General features: G+C 41.8%; 1 protein-coding gene across 1 annotated transcript in view; it reads right to left on the reverse strand.

The window, feature by feature from the left end:
* UBE2G1 (ubiquitin conjugating enzyme E2 G1) overlaps nucleotides 1-22,344 on the reverse strand; it is a 71,285-nt gene extending 48,941 nt beyond the window's left edge. The window contains exon 1 of the mRNA XM_070735216.1: nucleotides 22,126-22,344. Coding sequence (XP_070591317.1) covers nucleotides 22,126-22,171 — 46 coding nt within the window. The 5' untranslated portion in view covers nucleotides 22,172-22,344. The remainder of the gene's footprint in view (nucleotides 1-22,125) is intronic.
* Between the last annotated feature and the right edge of the window lie 4,154 nt (nucleotides 22,345-26,498).

Below are 26,498 nucleotides of genomic sequence, written 5' to 3' on the forward strand. Positions count from 1 at the left end.
TTACTGAATTTATTTAATCCTCTAAGGCAGTGGTCACCAACCTATGGTCCATGAGAAAATTTTGGTGGTCCGCAGAAAAGTTATTGTGCAATTTGACAAAATAGACTGCAGCCTGCATCTTGGTAACATGTGGAATAAAGTACTACCACCAGATGGATTTGCAGTTGACTGACCAACTTCACCCAGTTTGTAATCCTCAATGGAACTACATCTACGTGGAGGGAAGCATGCAGTCATGTCCCTCAAGGTTCTGTCTCAGTACTTGGGTCCAGTTATCTTCAATATCTTCATAAATGAACTAAACCAGGGATATCAAACCCGGCGTCACGTTGTTGTCATGAGATGTATCACTTCTTTTCCCCACCTTCACTAAACCAGGGGTGGGGATGGCTAGCGTGTGCTGCATCTGGCCCATGAGCCAAGAGTTTCATACTTCTGATCCAGACAAAAAAAATACACATCAAGCTGGAGGAAATTTGCCAACACTTTGGAAGATTGACTCAATATTCAGCAGGATCATGACAGATCTGAGCATTGGGCCCTGTCCAACAAGATGCAGTTCAGAGTGAGAAAAGTAAGGTCTTGTGCTTAGGCCGGAAAAACCAAATGCATAAAATAGACAATACTTGGCTCAACAACAGTAACTGGAAGAGGTATCTAGGTGTCCTAGTGGTCCACCACTTACATAGGAGGCAGTAATGTGCTACAGATGCTAAAAAATCCAACATAGTTCAGGGCTACATCAAAAAGATAGTATCAAGATCACAAGTGGTAATACAGTACTTCTTAATATCACACTAGTGAGACTACATCTGGAATACTAAATACAATTATAGACATACAGTAATACAAAACAATGCCGAGACTCTAGAACAGTGATGGCGAACCTATGACACGCGTGTCAGCACGTGGGAACCGGTGGGACGTGGGACACGGTCAGCACGTGGGACACGCGGGAACCGGTGAGCAAGAGTAGTTGCGACGGTTACCATGGTGATAACACACACACACACCCGTCCCCACAGCACTATTCATCCCCCTCCTCCACTCGCACGCAACTCCCCGTTGCTATGACAGCACCACCGCCAATGGAAAGTCGCATTAGAAGGCCGCCTTGCGGGGCCCACGAGCTGACAAGGGAAGGGTTTCACTGTGCACTAGAGACGGAAGTGGATTCCGTCGAGCTTGGGCCGCGGCCGGAAGTGAGGGTGGGAGGGTAGGAAAAAAGGAGGCATTGACTGAGAGGCTCGCCGGCTGGTTAGTCAAGCACCTGCCCACCTTGGCTCCGCGCGAGTCAGGGGAGGCGACAGCAGCCTTCAACGTGGAGGCGGGGAAGGTTGAGCGGCTCTCGCAAGAATTACTTTCCCCCAGTCAGGAGGCGGAGAGCGGAACTGGTCCTCCTCCCCTCCTCCCGCCTCTTCCCTCTCCAGGAAGAGCCTGGGCCCAATACGGGAAGATGGCGGCGGCCAGAGGCGGCTGCGGCTCCCAGGCTGCGGAAGGGCCCGAGCTATAGACCCCGATGCGAGGCCGACGTAGACAGGCGGGCAGCGAGAGGTGGCGGCGGAGGATGAGCCTGCTTTGCGCTCAGTATCTCCGGTGAGGAGGATGGGGGAAATCCTGTTGAGGATGAGAAGCATGCTAAAGAGAGAAAGGGGGGGAGAGAGAAAGTGTGTTGTGTGTGCGTGTTGGGGAGGTGGGGTGTGCGGATAAATTCCCATTTTGGGAAAGCTGTATGGGCTGGAGGAGCCGCTAACCCAACAGGAAACGAAGGAATAATCCAAAGTCATCTTTACAAGAGATTTGGAAGAGTCTCCAGTGTGTGAGTGGGATGCTGGGCTGCTCTTTGGAAAGGAAGGTTTCCTGGTGAAGAAGATGAAGGAGCGAGTGACAGGAGGAAAAGAAACATGTTCTCCTGTAGGTTTCTTTTTTTAACACCCCCCCTCCAATTCTCAATTCTAGCATTCATAGTATTAGTTACCTGACGCTTAGCAGCTGTGCATCCAGAGCATGTGTGTGTGTGTGTGTGAAAATCTACCTCCCCCCCCCCCATTGGTCTTTTTATTTAACGTGAGACATTACAATAATATCGGGTCTGGGATTTGTCTGGTATGTGCTCCTGATTGGTTTTCTTTCGAGCACTATAAATATCACAAAATTATGGGTTTTTTTTCTCAAGGTGATACACCACCCGAGTTATGCTCGTTTTTTTGGCGAATTTTGATACACCAAGCTCAAAAGGTTGCCAATCACTACTCTAGAAACTGCGCAGAGAAGATCAACAAAGCTGACAAAGGGCCAGGAGACTAAATAGTATAACGAGTGGTGGTTGAGGGAGCTAGGTGTGTCCAGCCTAGTGTGTCAAATTCGTGACCTGTGGGCTGCATGTGTCACACACTGTCCACGCCTACCCCCCTTTTAGCAAAGGGGGGGAAGTTGTAATACATCACGCTGGCTGAGGCCCTCTTGGAGGCTTCAGGGTTGCCACATAACAGAGGGAGGGAGGAAATAGTTAGATGGGGCTTGATAGCCCAAACAACAAGGTTTTCCTGTGGGAATCAAGGACATTTTCACAGGTGGCTGGCCAAAGGCAGAGCAAGTAACTGGACAACAATTGGATGGACAGCATAACCAATGACTTGGGGGAAAGGGGGAACTTTTACTTTTAAACAGGTGAAAGCCATGGGAACTTTAGAGTTGGTTTTCACAAAAGCCGCCGCATTTGTGCACGCAACAGCACAAGCCCCGCAGAGTTGTGCTTCAAGAAACGCTGAGACTCATAAAGACTCATTTCTGGCAAAGTTTGGGGGAGAGAGAGAGAAAGACTTCTACTGCTTCGGCTGCTTTCCTTGCCTGCAGCCAAATGCAGAAGCACGGTTCTGCTCCAAGTGGCAGTGCTGGTGGGACACATCCGGACAGTACCGTCCAACTGCTTGTCAGCATGCCACTGTCCTGGCAAGGTCTGGCAGACAACGGTGACGGGAGATCCAGTCACAGCAGCGTAGCCAGGGCAACAGCATGGTGCAGAGTTCTGGGATGCAAGGCTGGAAGTGCGTGCATGGCTGCAGGAGTGAACAGCTAAAGAGTGGCTGTGTTGCACTGCTGGCGGAAGTGCCATCGTCACCTCCCTGTTCTTCATGCTGGTCACACATCTCGTTGCCTGCCAGTGCCACTTCCGGCCAGAACAGCCAGCTGACAAGCGGTTGGTCAACGCTGACCTAACATGTCCACCACTGCCACCTTCCTCGTCGTTGGAATCGCCAGCTCTGATAGTTGTAGCTCTGTGCCTCCACCCAGAATGGTGAGCCCCAGATTGGCACTCAACAAGGGGGCCCTCGGCTGCGAGGTTGCCTGGCGCTATGGCATGGCTGGGGTTTCTCAAGGCACCTAGAGTGATAGAACAAGAGGCAGCTACCGATCAGCTCAGCTGACCTGCAGGCTGCGGTTAAGGGACCCAGCAGCTATGAGGTAATCATGCTCTCTGCCTCCTGCACCTAAAAAAAAAAAAGATCTTCCCGAAAATATGGCTTATTTCAGGGGTCAAAAGAAAACAACACCTGGTTCTATATTGAGGGAAACACATTATGTTCTATGTACATCATTTAACATAGTCTTCCAGCCTGATATGCGATAATAGATTAATATGATTGATCTGACCAATTCAGTACCTATTTAATGAGAGCACATTTTGTAATCTTTTCTACCAGGATTTCCTGGCAGACTCTGTCCAATACTTTTCAAGTTAACAATATTAACTACATTCCTGACAATTATTTGCCATTCTATTGCATGGGTGTCAAACTCATTGCATCACATGATGTTTCGTAACGGTTTTCCCATTCGGGGAGCTGGGGTGGGTGTGGGCTGCATGTGATACATCTTTCCTGCAGCCCGCCCGTTTGACACTCATGTTTACTGGATCAGCTTCCTTTAGCGTAACTTGCTGTTGATAAACCTATGCTGTTACTTGTCTTTTCTAAATGCTGGCACACTCATTCCTCAATCTCTTTCAAAATTTTGCCCACTATCAACATCAATCTTATTTATTTTAAAGGTAAAAAGAGGTTTGCTTTTCTCCAGTCGTCTAATATTATGCCACCAGGTCTCGGAGCTCACTGAAATACAATTTTAAACTACGGTACTTGAAAAAATGTAATACAGTACTAATAGACATTCTATGGCAGGGAAGCACAACATGCAACCCCCTCCCCCAACCCAATATCCTTCCAGGTGCAATTCAAGTGCCTCTAAGTACAATTCAAAGTGATAGTATAAACTTAAAAATCCTTCATAACTTGGGACTTGATTATGTGAGCAACTCTTTCTTTCCAATTATTTTTTCCCATCTGATCCAGTCAGACAGGATCGGCATGCTTTGGGTCTTGTTGGCTATGGAATGCCAAGTGACAGGCCTAGAAGATGTGCCTTTTCTGCTGCAGCAGGATGTTCCCATTCTATGGTATAATCACCCAACAGAGATTAGGATAGCTCCAATCGTGCTGGCTTTTTGTAAATCCTTAAATAACTTGGTTTTGTGCTAGGACCTGGGCCCTGAGTGTATACAGTGACCCATTTCATAGTTAATTTAGTCATTACAATACAGGTAATCCTCGACTTACAACCACAATTGAGCCCAAAATTTATGTTGCCGAGTGAGAAATGTGTTTGCCCCATTTCATAACTTTCCTCACCAACTTTGTTAAATTTATCACTACATTTTGTTAAATTAGTTCAGTCAATCTGGCTTTCCCATTGACTTTGCTTGCCAGTAGTTCACAAAAGGTGATCCCAGGATACAGCAACTGTCATAAATATGAGCCAGTTAACAAGCATCCAGATCAGAGGTGGGTTTCAGCAGGTTCTAACTAGTTCTGGAGAACTGGTAGCAGAAATTTTGAGTAGTTTGGAGAACCAGTAAATACCATCTCTGACTGGCCTCGCCCCCACCTATTATCTGCCTCCCTGATGATTGGGAGGAAATGGGGCTTTTGCAGTATCCTTCCCCTAGAGTGGGGTGAGAATGAACAGTATCCTTCCCCTACCACGTCCACCAAACCACACCACGCCTACAGAACTGGTAGTAAATTTTTTTTGAATCCACTACTGATCCAAATATAAATCACATGACATGGGGAGGATGCTACACAGGCCATAAGTATGAAAAAAAGGGTTTAACTTTTTTCAGTGAAGTTGTAACTATGAATGGTCACTAAATGAACTTTTGTAAGTCAAGGACTACCTGTAGCTGTTGACAAAAGCTTTTATTTGAAGAATTCTGCCTCTTGAGTTTTTGCTTGCAATGGATCTATTACTTGCAACCCTGACAGCTTTGTTCTAGACTAGAGGTATCAAATTCGATTTCATTGAGGGCTGCATCAAGGTTGTGTTTGATCTGAAGGGGTGGGTGGGCATGAGCAGCTCAACATCACTCGTGTCAAGGGCGCCTGGGGTGGTCCGAGCACTCTGCCAGCAAAAACAGGTTCCCAAGTTCCATTTTTGGCTGCAACAGCCTGCAACTCTCTCCAACCTCTGTTTCTGCTGCAGAGGCACTGCAGGCTGTTCCTTCATTGTTTCCAGGGTGGTTCTGCGGGCCAGATCTAAGTACCCCAGGGGCCTGTTCTAGATTGAGATATATTTTAATGTTTGTATTAATTTATTTTTTATTTTTTTTCCCTGCCACTTACTGATTATAAATAAAATGTCTTTGATCCAGCTGCAGAGTCCCTCCAAAATTTTATAGTTATCTGTTCACATCACAGTTCATTTTCCCATGCTACGAAATTTAGTTTATTCATAAAATAATGTTATTAAAGACCAACTTTAGACAGTTTTCAGCAATTTCAACTGTGTTATCATACCTCACCAGATTTATTTTAATTTTTTATTTAATGCAGGCAATGTATGCGTCAAAACAAATCAGTGTGCAGTTATGAACCTATAATAGAATTTAAATTTTGTGGGAAAAGTCAAAAAATTGAAGGACTTCAAGAAAAAACATGGGGGGGAATTTAAGCAGGTATTCTCAATGTATTGTTTGCTGTGGCTTCTGAATAACCTGGTAAGGGGGATTGAAACTGTTTTTTAAAATTCTGCCTTAGGCAAAATTACTAAGGTTACAAATTAGTGTTCCGTTTAATTTCTTAAAAGAGGCACAGGTATTATAGGAACCATCCATAACATTGTTTTATTTAAATTACTTATTATAGAACAAGTTTTTAATCAGTTAACTGATAAATATTGATATACTGTATAGTATTTCAAAAACCATAGTAACTATAAAATCTTTACAATTTGCTTTCATTCAAGAATGTCATAAATTTGATTTTAAAAAAATACAACAGAAATGGAAATAATTCTCATTTCCATAGAAAATAAGATTTGTTTCCTATTCATCTTGAGATAAAATACTTTTGAATATTAGCAATCCACTTAGAATGGTTATTAACCACAGCATTTGTCTTTGAAATGCTTTTTTACCATCTCTTTAGGTGTAACAGGTACTAGTATATCATAGATTAACAGTACGTACAGTAAAATTCAATATTTGAATCTAGTTTACTTTATAAAAATGTAAGTCTCTATCACGGTTTTATTTAGGACCTGGGTAGAGCCATTCATCCAGTAACATTTGGCAGGCTAGTCCTATCATTAAAGCAATTTCATCTTATGGGGTCTTAGACTGTGTGGCTGCACTGCCTTGTAGAACAGTATTTCCTCAGATGGTTGTGTGGCCTGACCCCGCTGTCTTTATTGTTTTCATTGAATTAGTGTACATCACCTAGAGTTGCTATTTCTTAAAAGTAGTGTATTTATTTCTTATCCCAGCTTAATCCCAATGTAGCTTTTAGCTTTAACCACAGATAAGTCAAACAAATTCATTTATCATTTTCAGGGAATTAAAAAGAATACAAAAAACCAGTGAGCAATTCTAAAAATTAACATTTTTTCAGGTTTCACCTTGGAATTAATCTCCCCCCCGCGATTTATTTTTAACAGTAAAAGTTAAGATCTATAAAATAATCTGTATTTTCTTCCAAAGACTAGATTCCTCCTGGAGTTCTGTACGTGTGGATTTACAAAAGCTGAATAGACCCAACAATAAGCTGTTCTCATCACTAAAGTGATTTACAAGATTTAAGGTCTTAAAAGCATCTGTTCAGAGCTTTAGCTCCATTTATCATCTCTTCAGCCTAAAGATGGGGATCTGAGGCACCGTGAAATGTTGCTGGGTCCAATTGTGATCATATCTATCAACTCTTCTCTTTGTGCTCTGTATTTACCTAGGATTAATGCTTAAATAGTTACTTAAGAGGGTCACTCCCTTGTATATAAAAAAAACCAGTCTATGATTTCCATATCTGAATCAACCTTAAATCAAAGATAACGAAACCACAGATTATGCATCCTCCAAACTATGAGAACAGGAGAGGGGGGCGTTACATTCTGGAGCCTAGGATTGTCCTTTTCCTCCCACAAGTGCTTCCTCCCCTGTGCATTGTACCTGCATGTTTTCCCTCCTCCTTGCTTGGTTATGATAGATCTTGCTGAGTCAGCCTAGTCTTTAGGTTTCATGTGGTCTCCTCTTGGCAGCTGGCCCTTTTCAGAGTGGCTCACTTGACTGGTGATGGAAAGAATTATCTTCCTTGCACCATACGCTCACACTGCACACTGGCAAGCAACTTTTTGTTTTCTAAAAGAAACTGCCAGTATCCCATAACATTTGTGGGGCCCTTTGTGATCGCTGAGCTTGTTTTCTTTTCTTGCTCCTTGACAATCAAGAAGCAAACAATACCCCAATCAAGGAACTCATACAAACAAGCTAACAATAAACAGCAGCCCGGTCAAGGAATCACTAAGACCACTTCCACCAATGCTGACAAGGCAAGCTACTAACATATAAAATGAGCACAAACCCACTCCAAGTAGCACTGATGAAGTTTCCTAGTTTGGTAATAAAACATCCGCAAGAAAACAATCAAGCTCAGAGAGCACCAAGAATCCCAGACTTCAACCCTGGGTCACAAATATTTTCTCCTAGCCCATAAAATTTACCCAGCCCATCATATCCTGCAGGGCTGATATGCTATGGCTTCCTTCAAATTAAACAATGTCATTTGTTGGGACTCCGGAAGTGCATCTTCCCTACAGCAGCACCTGCTCTCTGAAGAAAGGTTCCACACAAGATCTGGATGGCCCCCACTCTGCAATTGTTCAGGTCTTTGTCTAGAGCAAGGGCCTGCAAGCTTAAATACCCCAAGAGCCATTTGGACCAGTTTCCCACAGAAAATACGGGGAGCCACAAAACCTGGGTGGGCGTGGCCAACTCAATGTCACACACACACCACGGCAATCCAGGTTTTGCAGCTCCCGTTTTTTTCTGTGTGAAATGGATCTTTCTCTCTCATTTTTCTTTCCCCCTTTTCATTTCTTCCTTTCTTTCCTCCTTCTCTCTTATTTATTTCCTTCTCTCATTCTCTCCATCCAGCTCTCTCACTTCTCTCCCTCTTCCCCTTCTCTGTTTCTTTTTCCTCTCTCATTCTCTCCTCTTTTCCTCTTCCTCTCTTTTTCTTCTTCCTTCTCTCACATTTATTTCCCTCTTCTCCCTCTTTTTCTCACCCTTCAGCTTTCTCTCATTTCTCTTCTCTCTCATTTCTTTCTTCCCTCTCCCTCTTTTCTCTTCACTCCTGCACTCCTGCTCTCACCCCTCACCCCCGGCCCCCTACAACTCTTTGTCCAAGCGCAGTGGGTGCAACTTCTCTCTCTTCCACACACGTGCATGTTTTAAAGCCGCAGCTTTAAAGCTGCGGCCCAGCCCTTTCTATCATCCTTTCCTCCCGAATCCCATTCCCATTCCACCAGCCTTCCTGTTAGCAAGGCCGGGATCAGTCACAACCGGGTTGGGCCAGTGTCTCAGGGTGAAGAGCAAGCAATTGAGGTATGCCTGGCACCAACAAGGGATGGAAGAAGCTCCAGGAAGAGTGAGATGCCAGAGAATCAACTCCATCCGCTTCTCCATCTCCCATTGTCACCCATAACTTCTCAGGCCAGGAGAGAGTGACTGTAGGGAGGGTGAGGGGTAGGGAGAGCCAGTGGTGGGACAGGGAGCCACAGAGGAGGGCTCAAAGAGCCGCATGCAGCTCCAGAGTTGCAGGTTCCCGGGCCCAGGCCTAGAGACAACAAAACCCTTCATTCCATTGTTCTTGCTATATCTTCTATTTTTGCCTTTTATATTTTATTTATTGTATTATAATTTTTCCTTTTCTTTGTTGTGAGTCAGCCAGAGTTGTTGACAATTTAATAATATTATTATTAAATCACATCACTGGACAGTGCTACCCAGATCGTTTTTGGCAGCTGTAGTTAGAGTGAGCATGTATAATCCATGGGCAGCTATAACATCCACCCTTAACATCCAATAGTATAACTGAGAGACCACTACATCTCTCACCACAGGAGAGAAAATAACCACAACCAAATTGTGCAGGCACACTATTTTTAACCCTTAAAATGTTCTCTATGCATATGCAAAATGCTATTTGCTATTAAGTAACAAAATGTAACTGAAAACTATGCATACAGTAACATTTTTGCCTATGCATGTATGTATGTATGTATGTATGTATGCATGCATGCATGTATGTATCGGGTTTTACCCCGTGTAATATTTTGAGTGTCTATGCGACGTTTTGGTGAAATCACATTCACATCATCAGGCTAAAGTTGTTAGCTTCATGCTGCTTTGAATATTCAAAGCCTGATGATGGTGAATGTGATTTCACCGAAACGTCGCATAGACACTCAAAATATTACACAGGGTAAAATCCGAACTCAGAACAATCTACATATATACATACACACACACACACACACACACACACACACACACACACACACGGTTTTTATGTTGGATCACCCTAGTATATTGAAGGAACGTCACAGTTCCTTTTTGCCTCTAGGCCCAACCCAGGGCCATTTCAAGGCAGTTAATTTATTCATAGCCGACAAACTATATTTTTGTATGTATCACATATTTTTGTGCTGAATTTTTAAAATTAAGGGAGACTAGGATAGCACCATTTCGGCCTTGTTCTGGCCTCATCAGCTAGCCACACCCACAGATCAAATCCCAGTAAGGGTGTGGCTAGCTGATGAGGCCAGAACAAGGCCGAAATGGTGCCATCCTAGTCTCCCTTAATTTTAAAAATTCAGCAAAAAAATATGTGATACATATATACACACACGCACACGCACATATACACTGCTCAAAAAAATAAAGAGAACACTTAAACAACATAATATAACTCCAAGTAAATCAAACTTCTGTGAAATCAAACTGTCCACTTAGGAAGCAACAGCAACACTGATTGACAATCAATTTCACATGCTGTTGTGCACATTCAACTTTGTACAGAACAAAGTATTCAATGAGAATATTTCATTCATTCAGATCTAGGATATGTTCTTTGAGTGTTCCCTTTATTTTTTTGAGCAGTGTATGTGTATATATATATGTATATGTATATACACCCACCCACCCACACACACACACACACAAAGGTATGATTTCAAATTATCAATCATGTGTGCACAAACTACAGATAATGAGACCCCGCAAAATGAGCTTTACCAATACAATTAATAAAGCTACTGTCTTGAATAATAATCTCAATAGTAAAGTTTAGCTGTTCTATTTTGGAAGAAATGCATTATAATTGGATTACTGCAGTTTGTTATAGAATTCTTATATGTGATCTAAGTTAGAAATATATTTATAATATCACTAAAAGAAGGCAACTCAGCGTTCACAGATCCACTTCCATCTGAACTAGCTAATAAACATATCATGGGCAATTTAAAAACAATAATCATCAGGGACATGAAATAGCCCATACTTTTTGGGATACATTGGGTTAAAAAAAGAGTCAGCATTGTTATAAAAGATTAGATGTTAAATAACTAGGAATGGGTCAGGACTGTCGTAAAAGGGAAGATGCTTCAAAAGAGTTCAGTAGGACTGAAATTAGGAGTAGTTAACTAATATTTAACAGGTCAAAATTTTAATGAACCTTAGAAGAAACAAACCTTCCTAATATGTTTAATTGCATCATCTGACAGCAAGGCAATGGCAAAGTTCTTTGCTCCTAATCCCTGCAGATCAGAGTCCACATTTCCACAGAAGCTCATAATTGCATTTAATAAACAACTATAGTTTCCCTACTTTTAAATAAATAATAACATTGCTAGTTGAATTAATTCTACAATTTAGATTGTGATTCAGACCAATTATTGTGGACACTTTCCTTAGAATTGATCAGATTTTCAGAGTTTAATTTATAAGAGTTAAACTTCAGTTTCCCTTCTGTTTCCAAGAATGCTACCAAGGTTTACAGAGTAGGTCATAATTCAGGATCTTATTTTAAAACACATCTAATGAGTCACCTAGAAAATATAAAAGGAAAGCCAAAGTCTTGACATTCTGACAATGGGAAAGGTGCTTTGCCTATGCAGATGTATTTTTCTGGTTAGTCTGTTCTGGTATATAGCAGATACAAAAAGTCTACATAGCTGTTAAAAAGTCCTGGTATTGACATGTAAAAAAACCAGACCAAGATGAATCACTTCAGAATTTTTTCTGCCTTTAATATAATATATAAGTAGTAGAATTCAATTGAAAAACAAGTAGAAATCTTAGGGGGGAAATAGCAATAAAAAAAGAAGAATGTGGTTGCATAAAGATGCTCACCCTTAAATCAATACTTTACAGATATTAAAACACCTTTTAATTTCATGTAGTCTTCAGCATGGCACACCATGCTTTGGAAATCTTTGTCCACTTTTCCTTGCAAAAGCATTCTGAAACTTGCTACCACCATGCTTCACTGCAGATATGGTGTACTTTTGGTTATGTGCAGTGCTGTTTTCATACTAAACATATTTTTGGGATTAAGGCCAAAAAAGTTTAACCTTGGTCTCATCAAACCATAACACATTTTCCAGCTTGCTTTTATCAGACCCGATGCAGATTTTTCAAAATCTGGCCTTGGATGTTTGTCTTTATAAGACTACCCACAGTCCAGATATATGAAGAATATGGGAGACTATTATCAAATGTAATACACAACCAGTATTTATCAGAACTTCCTGCAGTTCTTTTAATGTTGTTGTAGGTTTCTTGGCAGCCTTTCAGACCAGTTGTCTTCTTGTTTTTTTAATCAAAATTGGAGGGACGTCCAGTTCTTGCAAATGTCACTTTTGTACCATATTTTCTTCACTTGTTAATGACCATCTTCACAGTAAGCAATGGTATAGCCAATGCCTTGGAAATTTTTGCACCCTTCTCCTGATTGATATCTTCCAACAACAGAATCCCTCTTGATGCTTTCTAAATTCTGTGCCGACCATAGCTTTTGCTGTAAGAAGCAACTGAACAAATGTCAGAAAAAGCCAACTTGAATAGCTGAATTGTACAGTATAAGGGCTTGAGCAGTAATTTTAATTGATAGCAGGTGTGTACTAACTACTAACAACTTTTAATGTGACTGGTTAATTCTGAACTTCGCCATACCTCTGCTTATAAGAGGATGCAAACACTTATGAAGCCATATATATCATTCTAATTTCTATTGTTATTCCTCCAAAAAAGATTTTGATTTTTTAAACTGAATTGTGCAGTTCATGTTATATTAAAGGTGGAAAGAATTCTGAAGTGATCTGATTTATAATGTTCTGATTTTTTTAAAAAAATCTGAAAAACCTGGCATTTTTCGAATCCCTAGATCTGCATAACGGAGTGAGATCCTATTGCTTGTCCCAGCTTCAGACAATTATAAAAATGCAAGTAGAAAAACAGGGACCCCCTTTGGTGGGAAGGTAACAACAGCATTCTGTACACCTTCATCATTTAGTCATGCCAGCCACATGACCACAGAGAAGTCTTCGGTTTTGAAATGGGGATGAGCACCACCCCCTAGAGTCAGGAATGACTAGCACATATGTGCAAAGGGAACCTTTACCTTTTAAATAGCACCAAATTGCTTTCTGAGAAACATATTTCTAATTTACCTCGCTGCTGGTTTGTTTCCTCCTGCGCTGCATGGCCACACCTTGTGGGTGCATATATGCTATGTGCACAGAGGCATGCGCAGTGCTGATTTTTTAAAACATAGAAACATAGAAGACTGACGGCAGAAAAAGACCTCATGGTCCATCTAGTCTGCCCTTATACTATTTCCTGTATTTTTATCTTAGGATGGATATATGTTTATCCTAGGCATGTTTAAATTCAGTTACTGTGGATTTACCAACCACGTCTGCTGGAAGTTTGTTCCAAGGATCTACTACTCTTTCAGTAAAATAATATTTTCTCATGTTGCTTTTGATCTTTCCCCCAACTAACTTCAGATTGTGTCCCCTTGTTCTTGTGTTCACTTTCCTATGAAAAACACTTCCTTCCTGAACCTTATTTAACCCTTTGACATATTTAAATGTTTCGATCATGTCCCCCCTTTTCCTTCTGTCCTCCAGACTATACAGATTGAGTTCATTAAGTCTTTCCTGATACGTTTTATGCTTAAGACCTTCCACCATTCTTTGGACCCGTTCAATTTTGTCAATATCTTTTTGTAGGTGAGGTCTCCAGAACTGAACACAGTATTCCAAATGTGGTCTCACCAGCGCTCTATATAATAGGATCACAATCTCCCTCTTCCTGCTTGTTATACCTCTAGCTATGCAGCCAAGCATCCTACTTGCTTTTCCTACTGCCCGACCACACTGCTGTCCCATTTTGAGACACACTGCTCACCCATTTTTTAAAATTGCAAAAAAAGAAAAGAAAAAGAGCCAAAACAAGATGGCAATGCATGCGCAATGCCGGAAATTCGGCTGCTATGATTGCTAAGAAGTTCCCATGGTACAATTTATTTATTTTTTTTGCAGTAGTCTATTTGCGTGTGGGTGGACCCGCCTGCAGCTGGATAGAGGAGTGGTGGCTTGGTTCCTAAGACTATCAGAAATATGTGTTTTCTGATGGTCTTAGGTGACCCCTGTGAAAGGGTTGTTTGATACCCCCCCCAAGGGGTTGCAACCTACAGGTTGAGAACTGCTGTACTATACTAATTATCTAAGGAACTGCTTCTGCCACAAACTACTGCTACTAGAGGCAGCTTCAAATGCAACAACGATGAAGGTATAATTAAGCAACAGAAAGCTGTCCTGGCTCCTCTATACGAACTGAAAGAATTATAGAAAAAATTCTAGTGGAAACATTCATGGAAAACATGGCAAATTCAGGATCAGCGCTATATTCTCATAACCGGCTCAAGGTTGACTCAGCCTTCCATCCTTCCGAGGTGGGTAAAATGAGGACCCGGATTGTGGGGGCAATATGCTGGCTCTGTTAAAAAGTGCTATTGCTAACGTGTTGTAAGCCACCCTGAGTCTAAGGAGAAGGGTGGCATAAAAATTGAATAAATAAAATAAAATAAAATAATAAATAAATAAATATTTAAGTATCTACTTGATTCCAACACAGTTCTTATAGTATCTTGTAACACTAATTTAACTGAGAGACCCTACACTTTGTCACAAATCCTCATCTGCAATTGGAAAGTAAATCTTACGGCCTTATGACTAATAAATTTATTTATTATGAACTGCCACCATAAATTTATATCCGATGACATGTTCTCATTTTTGCTACAATAAATAAATATCTGACAGAAAATACCTTATAACAGAAAAATTACAAATATGAAAGTACTAGATAGCAATACAATTTTCTAATACTGCGTTCAAAGGACAGCTGAAATTGGAATGCAAGCGCTGGCAAACACAAGGGGGTTGTGAACATTATCTGCACAAGGGAGTTCCCTTTTAGTGCAGCCAAGCATAGGAAACTAGCACAGGGAAGCCTTAATTTCCTGATCAGTCTGTGCATGTATGCAATGTAAAAGGGGGAGAATCATCAAGGCCCTCACTGCAAAATAAAAATACATAGCAAACAGAGCTTATTTTGGTTTTGTAAAGGAATCCTTTGAAAAAGGATTCACACCTATAAAGATATTATACCATTATAAACAGGCAGATTGACATACACACATAAAATTACTGCACATGCAACTTTCAAAAGGAATCTTGGCCCATATATTCCTATTGTCATCTACACTTGGAAATGTCCATATTTGTAATATTCATTTTAAAGCCAGTATTACTCTTTAGCTTTTACTATCCATATTTAGCATTTATTGTGGACAGTTCACATATTTAGCTGGGCTTGCAAAATAAGCTGAAAATTAGAATCACCAGTATCTGCATTTCAACCATTTCATATGTGTGTGTAAAAATCAAACGGAATGTCACTCAATGTTAGCAGTCAAAAAGAGTAGGTCTAGCTTATTAGGCTGCTAACACAATCCTAATTCAGTTCTAACCCTGGAACATTGAGCAGTGAGGGAGGGATTGCAGATTTACACTGCTGAAGAAATAATGGCCTTTTCCTGCACTCCAGAACGGAGATGGAGAATGGGACCTTCATACTTGTCAGAAGGTAGAAGCACTCATAAATCATTATTTTGTATGTATGCCATTACCAGTTTAGGAGATCAGCAGGAAAGAACCAATGAATACTGATACATGTAATTTCACTTGCTGGAATAGAAAATACAATGAAGAAATTGAAGGTATACCCAAATCATGACCGGAGAATTTTTTTTAAATTTTGCTTTTGGAAAAAGGTTTTATGATATTGTTTTTGTTGATTGTTGTCCGCCGTCCAGAGTTCATATATAACATGGGTTGCTATATAAATTTTCTAAAATAAATGTAGATGGCATCTATACTGTACTATGAGTTGTGTATCAAGATTCTGTTGCAATATTATTTTATATTCAATTAAAACTAGATTTCAGAGAATACTAGACATAACTAATTTCAAAAGCTTTATGGTATTATGAATTTAAGAAGTTCTCTAATGCCAATTCTGATCACTGATTCAACTGACAGCATTTCTCCAAAGTAATGGCTACAAAATGTTTTTATACAAGTTTTACACAAGATATTTAACTTAGGGCTTTTCACATGTATGCTAGTACCACTGAATGCAGGTCTCCATTAAAGGAATAGCAACTCTGATCAAAAATAATCAGCCAGGATTCTGGCACATGTTGGGGAGGATGGAGTGTTTCTTGTAAGAGTCATCAAACTGATTCACATACTGCAGTAAGCCATAATTTAATCATAACTTATTAGATAAACACAAAATTCTAAGCAAAATTCAAATACATTATAATGAAATGTGTACACCTAGTCATCCTGTAGCATTCAAAGGATAAACTATCCTATTTATGTGCATGTAAACAGATTGCTTCAGTTTATTCCAGCCTTGAGGGAAACTACAAGTTTTATCCAGCCTCCTAAGCAGACTAGCATAATTATTTTAGTTTTTGAAAAATCTCCAAACTACAGGTTATCAGTATTATGATAATGGAAACAACTCTCAGCAAGTTCTCTATATTGACAGTAATGAATAAATTAAGAATACTGTAATCATAATTCAGATTTTTTCTTAAAATGTCTTTTTTGTTCTTGTTTGGGATCAGATACTCAAGTTTCTCAATGTACAACTTGATATTTTATACCATGCAAAGTTAAGTGTGCTCCAGATTTAACAGTTACACAAATAATCCAATAATTGTTGCAATTTCTTGTACTACATTAAAATGTAGTTGTTTTAAAATGTAGTTCTTTACTACTGGGTCGTGTTATTTGATTTGGTGAATGTGGGTAGACAAGAAGCAGAAGTACAAAGGCCATGTAGCCTTTTAGCCTCCTTTTCTGCAATGCCTGAAGCTACCCAATGAATTGCTCCATCACTGTTCATCACAAAAGCTTCTTCACATCAAGTTTTCCTCCTGATAACTTCAGGAGCAAATATTCATATAATTATTAAGGACTGATAAAGATCTCCATTTTTGGGGACACACAAAAGCATAGTGGAGTTTGGTATTCCTCTATCCACATATCTACCAGTCCCAAATCAGTTTAGCTTGCTGTGATATTTCTGTTCTAAATAAACAGAATGGGTATATTATAGGTGTTAATATAGTCTTTGACTTACAACCATAACTGTGATGAAAATTTCCATTCGTAAGCAAGGTAGTTATTAAGTGAGTCATACCTTTTTTTGCCATGATTAAACAATCAGTAGTTATTAATCATTAAGCAAATCTGGTTTCCCCTGCTGACTTTGTTTGTTGCAAGGCAGTTAGGAAGGTTACAAATGGTGATCACATGACCCCAGACACTACAACTATCCTAACTGCCATATGAGTTGCCTGGCACCTGAACTTTGATTATATGACCATGTGGATGCTGCAAGTCATCAGTCATCAACAGTTACTATAAGTCAAGAACTATCTGTATTTTACTAAATTTCCCAAGGAGCCGGGGTGGCCATTGAAGCTGACTGTAGATCTGTGGGTCAGCAAATAAATAAATAAATAAATAAATAAATAAATAAATAAATAAATAAATAAATAAATAAATGAATGAATGAATAATATACACAATGAATGAATAATATACACAATTCATTGAAAAAGAAATTCCATGTAAAGATATATTTTGCAAAACAGTAAAAAAATTGCAATCCTTTGTTGAAAAAAGCTATCTGTTCTATTTTGATTATGACTATAACAAAGCAGGTAACTTTTCTGCAAAATGATTGTATTTCTTTACCACATCTGTAAGTTTAAATATAACTTTAGAACAGAGGTCTCCAACCTTGGCAACTTTAAGGTTTGTGGACTTCAACTCACAGAATTCCTCAGCCAGCTGAAGTCCACAAGTCTTAAACATAGAAACATAGAAGATTGACGGCAGAAAAAGACCTCATAGTCCATCTAGTCTGCCCTTATACTATTTCCTGTATTTTATCTTAGGATGGATATACGTTTATCAGTTACTGTGGATTTACCAACCACGTCTGCTGGAAGTTTGTTCCAAGCATCTACTACTCTTTCAGTAAAATAATATTTTCTCACGTTACTTCTAACCTTTCCCCCAACTAACACATGTTAGAGTAGAGCTATGACTATTTTTATGCAGAAAGAATTATTCCATAACATTTAATAATTTCTTTATTTTACACTACTGCAGGAATCTATTCTCAATTGAATTTATATAGCCATTCAGTGTTTTTAAATCAAAGCCTTTTTGTATAGATCATACTATTTCTTATCTTTGTTTGTAATAAATTAAAATAGTAAAGAATTATTCAAGTTTGATTCATCAAATTTTAAGAAAATATGTGAACAGGGAGTTTCAACTTTCGCAAAGTGAGAAAGAGAAAAGAACTGAGACATTCTGTTATCTTCACATTGCTGTTGCTTTCTTTCTCTTTTAATAAGGTAGTGAGTAGCATACAGCAGTGATTTTCAACCTTTATTGAGCCGTGGCACATTTTTTACATTTACAAAATCCTGGGGCACGCCACCAACCAAAATGACACAAAATGATATTATACATATAGTTAATAACATCATAAGTCCTCAGAGCATTTCTACTGTCAGATTGAGAAGTTTGCTTTCTAGGTAAGGATTCTGATAAATACTAGAGTTCTCCCTGAGGTTGTGGGTTCAAATCCCATGGTCAGCTGGATGCAGGGGCCTTGGTTCTGTCTGTTTTGATGGTGTATATAGAGATTTGAGCACTTTAAGAAGACGACCCTTCAGGAGGCCATATACAATATAGATAACATTGTGATGCATTGTGCATCACCCTCTGTGGGGCCTCTTATAAAAAGAAAAAGGTCAAATATCTATATACACCATCAGGATAGACATAACCAGCTGAGGCAGCAACATTTACCTCCAGTCCTGACCAGGATTAGAAATCGGGACCATGGGGAGGAGTAGCAGCTTCAACTACTCACTGCGGCCACACAATGACAAGTGTGCGGCAGCCCGAGCGGAGACCTTCCTGGGTGTGGATGAGAGGCGGCCTGCTATTGGTTCATCGCTAGTAGTCGGGATGAATCCTAGAAAGTGATTGGTCAGTGAACGTTCCCTGTGCCTCCACTCTTCCTGTCGCTGATAGCTGGAGGGATTGTGAGGGGAATGTTTATGTTTGGATGGAGGCGGCTGGCGGCGGGCCAGTTAAATGGCCTCTGCAAGCCGTATCTGGCACGTGGGCCGTAGTTTGAGGACCCATGTTTAATTTCCCCACGGCACACTTCACCATGTCCCACAGCACACTAGTGTCCCATGGCACACTGGTTGAAAAACACTGGCATACAGTATGGAGCTACTAGATATGCAATGCCACCATAACTATACAGGCAACATACTGTCTGATATAATTGCTAGGACAAACCAAGCTCAGCTATGCCCCTCCCCCCACCATTACTTGCTAAAATGTTAGTCAAATAAGACTGGTCAGTCAAGGGACAAAGAAAAAACAGGGACAGAATAACTGTAGATGGAAATTAAAAAATAAAACCGGTAATATATTACAAATGCCCTGAAGTTCATAATGTAATCCTCTTTTAGGTTTCAGGTTCTGTCACCCATTTTCCAGGTAAGATCTCTGATAAGTCATGTCCTTCTTTATTCCCAGTTACAGCCAGGAATAGACTTGGCAGTTACCCCAGCAAAGAAAAAAAGTTGAAGACTGCAATAGCTCCTCTATTATGAATTTGAAACAACGATAATTAATCCCCCTGCAACCCACCCCAATACTGTACTCCACAGATGTCAGCCCTACTCTGCTTTGTTCAAAACAGGCAATGTACAATCTCATTTTGCACTGCACAGGAGGAGGCATTCTAGACAACAGCTCACAAATCTTCTCTAAACAGATAAGATCTGTTTGACTGCATATTAAACAGGTGAACTCAATAGCTATTAATGAATCTTCTAATGTCTAAAATGTAAACTTAATCAAGCCCTTATACACAACAGTGAAGCATCTTCCAAAGATCACAGCACTCATATTTTCTCATTTGCCTTATGTAGCCAATGTGCACAACTCACTAGGTTTTCTTTCTGAAACAAAGTTTTTCCTGTCTTTGATTGTGTTTAATATTTACTGCTTAATAACTTCGACAAACATTCTCAGGCTTTATATATCTTCATCTTCCACGTGCTCTTTACTCACCAAACATTCAAGCTACCTTAACTGCACAAGACATGTTTGCTTCCCATCCCAGCCAACCTATATCATTTACTTCTGTAGCCCAGGATATCCCATTTGAGAATTCCACAGGATTTGATTACCTTTAAAATTAAAATATATCACAGAAAACAATGCTAATGAGTCACCTTTACCCATCTACTGGGGAAAGAACATTTTCAGTTAAGAGAAATTGGGTAATCTGACTAGAGGGCATCTTTTCATTTATTCAGGGGATCTAAATTTTAACCTGTTTTTCCTTTCCAGCTTTCCCTCATTCTGGCACTTAGTTAACTCTTGGTTGCTTGAAATTGTTGACTTTACCTTACATGCCCAAAGTATGGCACGAAATATCTATTTCTGCCTGGGTTGTTCTTTTCCAGCTCCCCTCGTGACCTTCCACATGGGTAGTAGCAATCTGACTGACATAACACACATATACAAAATAATCTTACCACTTTTCATTTCCCTTCTGGTACTTCGGGCCTCTGCACCTCCAGCTTTCCTCTGCATACTCCAAGCCACTCCCCCTTTTTTAACAGCTCCAGATTCAACCCCCTCTTTGCCAGCCTCTGCACTAAAAAGGCTGGAGGAAGATTAGACACTGTTGAAAAGCCAGCAAGGCTCTTTCTTTCTTTCTTTCCCTCTCTCTGTCTTTCTTTCTTTGAGTTGAAAGGGACCTTGCAGGTCATCTAATCCAACCCCCTTCACAAGCAGAAGGCCCTACACCACCCCAATCAGATGGCAGTCCAATCTCCTTTTGAGAGATTTCTTCCTTTGAATCGTTCTTTCTTTGAATCTTCCAACTTCCACCAAAGGGGCTGTTAAAGAGTTGCTTTCAAGGGTCTCCACCCGTGGCACCTTCACTTAACCATCCATCATTAAGGGGCGTGCATAAGCGCACCACTGTGCCTACCGTCCCTATTGTCTTCTTTTGTTATGTTTTATCATTTTTCATCTGTTTTATTTGTACAAATTGTCATCCTATAATTGTTTGACAAAATAAATAAATAAAAATAAATAAATAAATAAATAAAATCATGCCCATCCTTTCTCAACCGATTCCCAGGCGCCTGGCTCCCTTCTCTCCCCGACTATATGCACACCACCCCCAATGCCCGGCAGCTCTTATTATGACTCCAATGACCTCCTCCTCCTCCCTTTCCCTCATTCCTTCCAGATCACTCACTCCCCCTTTTTCTTACCCCCCCCCCCACTAACCAGCACACCTTTCCCCCCTCCAACTTAAGAACAACTCTGCTTCCTCTCCCTTCGTTAAACACGTCGGCCCAACTATCTACTACTTTAAGCCGCACCACGCCTCCCAACTCTTCGCCACCATACTTGCCTCTGTACCTTGTGCTGCCCATCGCTGCCCACGGGGCCCTCCTACTTTGGCAATATTTAAACCTCCCTCCATTCCCAAGCCTCCCGTCTTCCCCAATTTTAAAAAAACAAAACACCCCCGAGTTTCTCAATGCCCCATATATCCTCTTCTCCCCCGCCCCCCACCTCCCAAAATAACACGAAGTTTACTCTGCCTTCTCTTCAGGAAATTTCCAGCCTTCCGCCCTCAGGCACAAAAGGCACTTTTTGCCCGGTTGTCTTTTGACCCGAACAACCGGTCCCCTTCCCCCCCCCCCGCCCCGCGCCTTGTTTCTCAACCTACCTCGAGTCTTACCTCACAGTTTATTTATTGATTATTGATTAATTTTACTTTTATGCCGCCCCTGTCGTTACCAACCCCCCCCAACCCCAACTTTTCTTTTGGAAACTCTGCCTCCCCCCCTCCCCCACCACCGGCCCGCCTCACGGCGCTCCCCCATTTCTCCTCTACCACGTTTCAAAGCCGGCCCCCTCTTCGGGCTCCCCTTCCCTCATAAACACACCACGCTTCAGCCCAGCCGGGTCTCTCAAGGGCGGCCCTGAAATCATGCCCCCCCCCCGCCCGGGACTCACCTGCCAGCTGTCTCCGCAGTAGCAGCGCGGACTGGAGCTCCGTCATTCTCCCCGCCGGTGCCCGGGGAGGGAGTGTGGGGCGGCGGCGGCGGCGCAGCTGCTGCTGCTAATCCTCCCGCTCCTACGACTGCCGGGCTCGAGCCAGCCAGCCGGCGAGCCCTCGTCCCTCCCCGCTCGCGCCGACCCCGCCGCCGGGGGCCTGCCTGCCCGCCCGTCCTCTCAGCGCCGGCGCCGCCGCCACAGCAGCGCCGCGAGTTCCCTCCGCCGCCGGGGGGAGGGAGGGAGGGAGGGGGAGAAGGGGGAGGGGGGGGACTACGAGGAGAAACTATTTCTGAGAGGATTCGGGAGCAGCGTCGGACCAGGTGTACGTGTGTGTGCGTGAAGCGAGGGGGGGGAAGAAAACGCGCGGGAGGGCGCTCAACGCCGCCGCTCGCTCCCCGCGTCTACCGCTCCGACACCTTCCCCTCAGCTTTCTTTTCTCTTTTTCTCCCTCTCTCTCTCTCCCCCTCCTCCTCTTTTTCTTTCTCCTCCCCCTTCACGGAATTTCACTGCACTCGGGCGCCGCGACGCGCAGGCGCACCACGCCCTCGGCGCATGCGCCCCTTTCGCGGACGGCGCTTGCGCTTCCTCCTCTTTTTCTTCTTTTCCAGCTCGGATGCCTCTCCCCCCCCAGCGAATGGCGCGACCCGCCATGTTTGGAAGGTCAAACCTCATGGCCGCCGTGTTAAAGGAAGCGAGGCTGAGCCGCTCCGGCGCGCTCCGGACAGCCTGCGCGCGCCGAAGTCATTTATTTATTTATTTATGCATTCGCCGGCCCCGGCGCCATCTTGGGAAGGGCAAGAAACATCCTGTTTTAGACTTCTATAATAACCCCTAAAAGTTTGGCAAAAGGAAGAACGGGGCAGCGTTACTGTTCGTTTTTCTCCCCCACCCACACGCTACTTCTAAGTTGATGCAAATATGAGGAGGCTTTCGGTTTCACATAGATCGTTACGCTGCATTTTTTTTAAAAAAAAATAAATCATGTTATATTTTTCTAACTGCCTTCCGGTGAACGGGATTTCTAAATCAGTTTTGGCCGGAAAACGTATTAATGGGTGAGCACGATACACAAAATCAAGGATGTGTTAAAAGAAACATTCCCTTCTAATCTTAATAACCATTAATAACCAGATATTAATGTCAAGGGAGCCCCCACTTTTCAACAAATTCACATTTATCTTTATCTTTATTTATTTATTTATTTGGCAATTATGAACACTGCCCCCCCCCCCAACAATGTTTGTGGAAAAAAATACTCGAGAGATAATCTAGTGGCAATTTGATGTATTTTCACTTCACAAATTCAGAACTGAGCCAATAGTGTTTTTATAGTATTTTTATTGTCTTTCAGAATTGTTACACACTGCTCAAAAAAATAAAGGGAACACTTCAAATATAACTTCAAATTGTCCACTTAGGAAGCAATACAGATTGACAGTCAATTTCACATGCTGTTGTGCAAATGGAATAGTTGTGCAAATGAAATATTCAATGATAATGTTTCATTCATTCAGATCTAGGGTGTGTTATTTGAGTGTTCCCTTTATTTTCTTTTGATCAGTGTACAGTACAGTATATTGAATGCTACATAGGATCCTCAACCCAGTGTTATCCTCAACAATTTTTTAAGAGGTAGGTTGAAGGAAGAGTGATTGTCTCAGGAGCATTGTGGTTCTCTGGTGATTTGAATCTGATTGATTGATTTAAAGATTTATAAAGCCGCTCAACTCAGCCACTACATTAAGTACTGCCTTGTCTCATTAGTGAAAATAATGTATGGTAATAAGATTGAACCTTAACCATGAATTAAATCCCTCCCAAAAAGTTATTTCAGATAATCTAGGGCTAAGTCTACCCCCACCCCCAGCTATCCAAACGTACAGTGAAAACAAATTGGGAAATCTTAATTTATCTGTACCATCCATTTCAATTTGCAAAAGTTGTTACTGCAAAAAAAATTATTTTTATTTTTTAAGATTCTGCATGTATTTTATCAATTTTATTCTAAGCTGCCTAGAGTCATAAAGAGATGGAAGACTATGTAAATCAAATATTTTTTTAATTTTATTTTTAGGTTGTATATTTTGTATATCTTATTTTATTGTATGCTGCTGAGAATAATATAAAAGTCAGATGGATACCTCCATAAATTAATCAATCAAATAAAATGCACTTTAAAAATAAGAAATTATCTTTATTTATTTATTTATTAGATTTGTATGCTGCCCCTCTCCGTAGACTCAGGGCGGCTCACATATATACATGTTCACCTGAGCACAAAGTCGAAGACAACAACCTGAAGATGACGAGTGGGACCTCATTGAAATGTCGTCAGGATTCACTGAACCTTACACGGAAAGAAACCCAAATATACCAAAATGTACATCCCTATACCCATGAAAATCTACATACATATGTATAGATATATATGTAGATTGTGTATATATGAAGAGGCAATAGCCATAACGATCTCTGGAACATTTAAAATTTATTTAAAACTACTAAAAAATTATTGAGTTTTCATCAATCCCTATTGACTTAATCAGAGTACTGTATTATTCATAGTAGTTTTAAATAAATTTTAAATGTTTCAGAGATTGTGATGGCTATTGCCTCTTCCTTTATACTACCTAGAACTCACATTTTTATGAGAATTCTTTATACATATACATATATATATGTATATATATATATGTATATATGTCACATGTTTAAGCTGAATTTGAAAATTAAGGGAGACTAGGATAGATCTATTTCGGCCTTATTTTGGCCTCATCAGCTAGCCATACCCACTGGGACTTGAACCTGCAACCTTTGCCTTGTAAGGCAGAGAATTATCCTCTAGGCCAGAGGTCCCCAACCGCCGGTCCGCGGACCGGGACCGGGCCGTTGGAGCTTTTCAGCCGGTCCGCGGCGCCAGGGCCCCCTCGGCCTTTCCGCATCACCAGCGGCGCTCCCCCCGCCAGCCAGCCAAGCCCCGCGCCCGCCGGAACCGGCTCCTCGCTCTCCCCCCGCCGCCCGCCGCGTTTGCAGGAGGTGGGGAGGGTTGGGCGGCCCGCCAAGGCCAGGAGGGACGCCGCTGCCCCCCCCCCCTCCTTCCCTCTCTCCGCCCGCCGCTGCGCCTCCTTGACAACGAGAGGAAATGCCGGCAAAGGCTTTCCTCAGCGGAGGCCGGCGAAGGTGATATTGAATGTCGGGGGAGAACGGGTATTTGCACGCGCTCCCTATCTCCCTGCTAGCCCACTCGGAATATTCAAAATAAGAAAAACCTTTGCCGGCGAAGGCTTTTCTTATTTTGAATATTCCGAGTGGGCTAGCAGGGGGATAGGGAGCGCTTGCAGCCGCCCGTTCTCCCCCGACATTCAATATCACCTTCGCCGGCCCCGCCTCTCCTCCAAACCCCCTTGCTGAGAGCCCGGGGCGAAAGTGCTCTCGCAAAGGTGAGGCGGGCAGGGCGTGCGCGCGTCATCGCTGAGAAGAATGGAGAGAGAACGAGAGTGAGTGAGAGCAACAGACAGCAAGATAGAGAGAAAGTGAGAAAGAGAGAGTGAGAAAGGGGGGGGAGAGAAAGAGATAGCAAGAGAGAGAACAAGAGAGAGAAAGAGCGTGAGAAAGAAAACAAGAAAGAGTGAGAGAGAGAGAAAGCAAAAGAGACAGAAAGAAAACAAGAGAGAGAAAGTGAGAAGAAGAGAGAGAAAGAGGGGGAGAGAGAGAGAAAGAGAGAGGGGGGAGAGAGAGAAAGAGAGGGAGAGGGAGAAAGAGAGAGGGAGAGGGGGGAGAGATAGCAAGAGAGGGAGAGAGGGAAAGGGGGAGAGAGGGGGAGAGAAAGAGAGAGGGAGAGAGAGAGGAGATAAAGGAAGAGGAGAGAGAGAAAGGAAGAGAAAGAAAGAAAGAGGGATAGAAAGAGAGAGAGAGTGAGAGATGCTCAGTGAGCCTTTCTTTGAAGTTGCCTTTCTTTCTTTCTCTTTCTTGCTTTCTTTCTTGCTCTTTTTCTTTCTCTCTTTTACCTTCCCTTCCTCTATTTCTTCTTTTCTTTCTCCTTCCTACCTTCTTCCCTTACTCTCCCCTTTCATAAGTTTCCTTGCTTCCTTCCTCTGTTCCTGTCCCTTCCCCCTTTCTTGCTTTCTTTCTTTCTTTCTTTCCTTCCTTTCCTCCCTCCATTTCTTGCTTTCCTTTTCCTTCCTCCCTTCCTTCCTCCCTCATTCCCTTCTTTCACTCCTTCCTCTCTTACTCTCCCCTTTCACACCTTTCCTTGCTTCCTTTGCACCCTTCTTTTGTTCCTGTCCCTTCCCTCTTTCCTTCCTTCCTTCCCACCCTCCGTCCATTCATTC

This window comes from Erythrolamprus reginae, chromosome 1, assembly GCF_031021105.1.
Source record: "Erythrolamprus reginae isolate rEryReg1 chromosome 1, rEryReg1.hap1, whole genome shotgun sequence".
NCBI lineage: Eukaryota > Metazoa > Chordata > Lepidosauria > Squamata > Dipsadidae > Erythrolamprus > Erythrolamprus reginae.